The sequence below is a fragment of the Cajanus cajan genome, chromosome 5 (genome assembly GCF_000230855.2).
Source record: "Cajanus cajan strain Asha chromosome 5, NIPB_CcT2T_4, whole genome shotgun sequence".
NCBI classification, from domain to species: domain Eukaryota; kingdom Viridiplantae; phylum Streptophyta; class Magnoliopsida; order Fabales; family Fabaceae; genus Cajanus; species Cajanus cajan.
The window spans coordinates 55900851-55907650 of NC_138521.1; the positions used below are offsets into that span (position 1 = coordinate 55900851).

The 6800-nt window shown below is 34.2% G+C and overlaps 1 protein-coding gene across 1 annotated transcript; it reads right to left on the bottom strand.

The window, feature by feature from the left end:
- Positions 1-599: 599 nt before the first annotated feature.
- Positions 600-5803, bottom strand: LOC109809140 (hydroxymethylglutaryl-CoA synthase). The gene is made up of 12 exons (XM_020372374.3): positions 5616-5803; positions 4879-4985; positions 4011-4143; positions 3446-3589; positions 3116-3274; positions 2758-2831; positions 2599-2674; positions 2246-2301; positions 2073-2160; positions 1743-1883; positions 1499-1648; positions 600-1017 (listed from the first exon to the last, which is right to left on the bottom strand). The coding sequence occupies exons 1-12, from the start codon at positions 5676-5678 to the stop codon at positions 805-807; spliced, it is 1404 nt and encodes a 467-aa protein (XP_020227963.1). The 5' UTR covers positions 5679-5803; the 3' UTR covers positions 600-804.
- Positions 5804-6800: the final 997 nt, after the last annotated feature.

Here is a 6800-nt window from a genome sequence, read left to right on the forward strand (position 1 = left end):
TGCGTATAAGGGTCGGAAATTCCTTGTGGGTCATCCATGCAGCTTCAAAGCGAAAGGGTCGACAATAGGTCTGGGCGCTCATGTTTGCAAAAAATCTAATGAGTATTGGTGTGTGGTCAGATTTTAGGGGATTTAAATGTGAAAGCGAAGCATCCGGGAACCTTACACACCAATCATACGACACCAAGGCCCTGTCCAATCGTTCAAATAGGTTCCCACGGCGCCATGTGAAAGGGGCTCCGTTGTAACCCATATCCATGAGGCTGGTTTGATTAATGCAGGATTTAAAAGCTTGGTCCCCTCTAAAGAGGGTTTGGCTAATACTTCCCTCTCTTTCATGGGGTTGTAGTACTGCATTAAAGTCACCCATCACTAGCCAAGCTCCATCCACCAGACTCACCAGCCGAGATATATCCCGCCAAAGTGGAATACGGCCTTGCGGGTGTGGGCTTGCATAAACAAAAGTGCAAAACCACAGGTTATCACCTTCATTTATCTTGATATGAATGAGGTGAGCATTGTGTTCCAAAATGTCCACGGTCCATCTGCTCGAGTCCCACGGTGCGACACATTCAAAAGCATAGTTGCTAGAAAAAAAATAATAATAAAATTGGTGGAATCATTGAGACTTGAACAGTTACTACATCGTTAAATATCTAAACGAACAACCCTGGCTTCTAAGGATTCATAATTGTTCATTTGTTTTCCCTTAAGAAGAAACTACTGCAAACAAGAACAGACTTCTAAATTCTAAGCACAGTTGACTTTCTGGCTTCTAGGTGCTACACATTCTTTAAGTAAACATCAGTGACCATTGGCAGTGAAACCATTTTTTGCAGGAGTCACACCGTTTTCACTAGTTTTCTTTGAATAGAATCTCCTATACATGGAATCAACTTCAGTGAGATAGAATGTGCCTGGAGATAGAAGGCTAGTGTCCTTGCTTGTTACAAACTCCTTGCCACCATACCTATGTTCCATTAGCTTCATGATTTCGACAAATTTCTCTGGAGGAAACTGCATAAAAAATTGCATTCATCAAAAGCCAAATAAATTTTATAACCCACAAAAGGATTCTGTTTTCAGCATTTTGTTGAGCATTAAAACAATATGGTCAAAAAGAAAGTCCGGTCGACTTCAGTTGCTTACATGTAATTATTTTTATAATTTTTAACCCTCAAGCCAAGATCTAGGGCGTTTAAAGTGGTAAATATTTCTGATGTAAAAAAAAGTGGTAAATATTTCAAGTCATTAAAATTTCTTGAGGTACACAACTAAAAGGAAGAAGGAAAAAAAAAAAATTCCAAAAATTGTGTACCTCTACCAGCTTAGAAACTAGTCAATCAAATATTTATAAATAAAAAAATCATGTTTTCTTTATGGCCAAAAAATGGTGCATTAATGTACTGCTGGAGCATGCAGCTACATTCAAAGTAAGTCTTAAATCTGACAGCACTTGTGGAATACTTATTTTTGAAAGACTCTTAAAGATAAATACCTCATGCCTTGACTTCAATTTTCCAGCAACATCCATCACTTCAACAATGTTTGACAAGCTAAATGGATGTTGACCTTCACGTAATTGCAAAGAGAACATTGTGGAGGTTAAGCCACTTCCATACGAGAACAATATTACCCTCTTACCATCCTGAAAATTGTAAAATGTAAATCTATATCAGAAAGCATGAACCTTTGTGAGAAAGAAGCTTATATTTGACTAAGGTAGTGTTTAGAACATTCACCAATGTGCTATGTTTGTTGTGAATAAGCGAAATAAAGGCTGCATAAAGAGATGCAGTGTACATATTGCCAACTTGTTTTGGTACCAAAGTGGTTGGTTGCACCTTTGCATCGTATTGAGGCTTTGCAACTTGCTGGGATGCCTGTGAATCAAGAATACGGCATACTGTTAGCAAAAGTTTTAAAATGACAAATTTTTTATTGGTTGCATAAATGGGAAATCACATCTTTGCTCTCAAACCCGAAGGAAAAATGGAAATCAGATGAGTGTCTAAAAGAAACTGAAGAATATTGTTTATACTTTGTAAACTAAACGAGCTCTGCGCTCTTACCTTTTCTAGATCCCGACTTTGATAGCTCTCATCACCGGATAATGTTACAAAAGGTTCCAGCTTTTCTTTGGCAACCTCATCCACAGAACTGTAATCATAATCGACATTTTAACACCAATACATGAAAAAATTAAAATTGAAAAGGTTTCCAGATGACGGAAAATAAAAAGAACCTCGGATTTTTCATGAAGTCATTGAACACCAAACGAGCGAAACTTTTCTGTACAAGCTGCAATAACTCGAAGTATTAAAGAGATATATAAACAAACAAAAAAATCACATGCAGATTTCAATTAAGGTAGATACAATCATACAATCATGAAAGATATTATACAAAGCATTCTTTAACTGTCAAAGGGGGAAGGGGGTTAAGATATTAAATGAGATTCTTAAAGCCTGAGTGCATGTCTGGATGCGAAGTGACAGCCATCATCGCCTGTTTTCTGGAACATATTGTATAGTAGCTTCAAGGCCAATGTAAATTTCCAATGCAATATGATCGTCTATCTAACATACTATAAATTACCTTGTTATATGGAGAGTGAAATACAAAGTATTCAGCATCAGAAATAGAAAATTGTTTTCCCTCTAGTTTCTCATATCTGAAAAAAGCAAAATGATAAGGTGCTTGGTTTAAATTTATAACCAAATTTCAGAAAAAATTATATTAACAGTACAAGCTTACTTGTGACTTAAGTGATTATAGCAAGAATCAAGGGCCATAAGGTAACAAGTTTGAGAAAGTTTCCCATCAACAACCTATAAAACATAAATTAAGTCAACTTATTGTAATTAATATGCTCTTGCGAATTATAAGTCAAAACTCAAAAGTAAGGAATGGAAGCAGTCATGCTATTCCTCACAGCCTTTCTTGAATCGAAACAAAATTGCAATGATTGCTTACATATTAGTGAGGAAACAAAATTGCAATGATTGCTTACATACTAGTGGGGGTCCGGGGATAATGGAAGTTAGCATTTAAAACATAAGATCCTAAAGTCAAAACTTCTGACACAAAAATGCAAAGGGACTGAACAACTTACTGGATATTCACTGGCAAGATTAGGCTTGTAAAAATCATAGGCATGAGCCATATGACTTCCCCTCAATTTGCTTTCAAAAGCAATGGGAGCATTAGGACCAATTAGCATGGCAACCGCGGCAGCTCCACCAGTTGGCCGAGCAGGTCCTTCAGCATAGACCTGAGTAAGGAACCCGTCAATGACACATGCTTGAGTTGAGACTAACCTCAATGTACAACAAAATCTAGGATATTTATCCGAGTTCGTAACTTGTGGTTGTTCTTAGAATTGCACATTTAAAAAGGGAAGGCAAAACATGTTCACTGTTACTAAATATGGAAATGATCTTACAGCACTGTCAGTGCAGACAACAAGTCCATAGCGTCCATCCCATGAGTTGCTCTCCACCCAATTAACACAATTGAATAAAGCAGCAGTTCCTCCATAGCATGCATTGGTTGAATCAACGCCCTCGATATCAGTATTCCCATATTTCTGCTTGTTTCAGACAAGAAATGAATATTGTATTCAAAAGCTACAGAAATATATAATTTGATCAACAAAGTTATTAACAGAACCAAACCATTCTGGTTATTAACAATACTTATTATATTCCAGACTGTGGAACATTACTTAACGACATTCTAGTGAAGAAGACTAGTATCTGATCTGGGTATGGAATCAAAGATGGAAAGAGCCCAGATAGTTATCAACCACTCAGTTGTGCTCCCCATTTGATATGCCTAACATTTGATATGCCCAACATTAAATACTTGAATCTATGGTTTAATCGTTACACATATAGGTACATATTTATATCAGTTGAGTTTTTAAACTACCATCACAAGGCAAAGAAAGTCAGTTTACTTCGAAAAAGAGAATCATCTATCCATGTAGTTTGACACTAAAAGGATACCTCAAAGATCTGCATGAGGAAAGTCTTGATGGATTTGCTTTTGTCAATCACAGTCTCACTGCCTACTTCCAGACGACCAATTTGTTTAGGATCTATCCCATACTTCTCAAGAAGGGAAGAAACTACTGTCAAACTGAAAATGCTAGGGTTAGTTCTCAAGATCAAAGTCCTGTTTAACACTTCACACAAAAGAAACAATATATCAAGTTGGCTTTGGTGGGTATGTCTAGTGTTATACAAGCAGTAACCTAAAAAATACATCAAGAATATCAGACTGCATAAGATTAAAATAATACTATGACATTGAAATATTTGCTTCGTATAATACAATAGATTCATCTTCTATAAATGGTTTATGATGGAATAAAGATGGGTTCAGACGTTACATTCCTGAAAACATTTGGTAGGAGCTGAACCTTTATCGTGGGTGGTTTTTACCAGAACACTAATTCACATGAGTATGCCATGGCTTCCCAACTTTGAATATATATATTTTTTTATGTAATCCTATATATATATATATATATATATATATATATATATATATATTCAGTTGATGGCCACCATAATATGAAAATATGAATTGAACTTCTACATAACCCTTTGGATTTATTGGAAATTTTGATGCACATGTTATAGTTTTTACTATCATATGACATTTACTCGCAGCAAAAAAAAAAAAAAAAAAAAAAGAGGGGGGGAGGGGAAGAAAGGGACTTGTTGATAAATGTTATATATGTTTTTTCTGTATTCCTCGAACTAAATTTCTGGCTCTACGATGGCAAGTCCAAACACAGTATCATCTAATATCTATTATTGTGTATTGCCTGAATATAACTATAAAGATTATCAAATCCAAAGTATAAACCTCATCGAGATGACATCTTCTAATTCTGTGCAAAAGGCCATGCAATCCTGACCAAGTCCAATAGTATATTTCCCTTTACTGGCACCATCATGAGCCTCCAGTACTTCCTGCATAAGTGAAGATAATGAAAAAATTAATTTAAAAGGCAAAAAAAGAGAAAAGCTAACTTCAACCTACATGAGTAAGATAATAAAACAATAACTCCGAATCGCATAAGCCATAACACTGAGTTGTGTTTTTCTTTCTCTTCCGTTCTCCCATCGGTAAATGGAGGAACCGTACAAGCCATAATTTGTATGCATTTTAAGGGGGATCTATCTCATGATTTTCCCAAAGAAAAACATGGTTATGTAGTTATGCGTGTCACAGAACACAGTATATGAAAACCGGAAATCCTGGCTTTCAATAGTGATTTAATTTAATCTTGTCAGAAAAGCGCATCACAAATTTTTCAAGCCCTTGTAACCTGACAAACGACTCTTATAATTTTGGCAACTAAACAAGTTGAAACACTTATAACGTTATTGACCCGATCTTCAATCAAACAACAACATAGTGCAAAACCGAAAACACTCAACGGCTGTGTCAGTTTTCTCGTTTTTTGATTTTATTTCTTGAATCGACATTAATTAGCAAAAAGAAACAGAGTTGTGGCGAGTGTGGTGTAGATGATGGGATTTTGCAAAGAAGAAAATAGAAATTAAGAAGGAAAGTGGAATGAGAGAGAGATTGGTGACCTGCTGAATACAGGTGGGAGGGAAGTAGATGTCGATAGCGAGAATCCCCACATTGATGGCCATATCAGATAGCGGTCAGAAAGATCTAAGAGGCGCTCGAGAGAGAGAGAGAGAGAGAGTTCGAAGTGAGGGGTGAGTTTAGAGAAGAAACTTACGTGCAAATATTTATATATATATAGAAGGAGGAAGCGAGCACTTATGAAAGCAGAGTGAGTAGACGTAGTTAGCTTCACAACTAACGCTGATTTCGTATTTTGCTTTCGTTTCTGTATCTCACCTTCGCTTTTCCCTTTATTTACTTGGTCTTGCCATTCCTCATCGCAACTCCCGAGGTCTCCGTTGTTGACGGAGTTATATACACATGTTCAACCAATATTTCATTCTCACACAATTAATGTCGTACCTTTCATTTTGGCTTATCAACAATTTAAGAATGGTTTATTCAATGTTTTATTGTTCAAACAGGGTTTTCCAGGGGAATAGTTAAGAAACCTATAAATAAATAAATATTAAAATAACAAAAACTATTATTTATATATATATATATAATATCAAATTTTATGATTAGTTCATGAAATAAAACAAAATAATTATTAACATAAAAAAAATATTTATTAATATGTTAGAGAGTACTCTAGTACTCTAAAAATATTAATAGGAATACTTTTTACTGAATAATTTTTAATTAAAAAAGGTAATAAAATATATAAAAAAAAAATTATCTATTATTAAAATTATAATGACCAAACTTATAGGATATTATGAAATTTTATCAAACTTATTTAATTTTTTTAATTTTAGAGATTAATGTATTATTATGACACAATTTTAAATATTAGATAGATAATCAATTTTGTAATAAAAAAATTTAATTATGAATAAGTCATTAATTTGAGTCGTATAAAATTCATATATTTTATATAGTGTTCCATTAGAGAGAAATAGAAGAGAAAAGTTTTTATAAATATTTTTTGTTTAGTTTTATTTTAAAGAGAAAGGAATAAAAGGAACAAAATCACTCATCTAATTTTAGTCCCTCATATATTAGGAGAATTTGCGGGAGAATAGAGAGGTTTTAAAAATAATTTAGTACAATATCCAATATATTCTTATATATGTTTTTAAAGTTATAAAGATACACAAATAAATTGGTTTTTAAAATCTCTCTCCTCTCTATGTGAACCA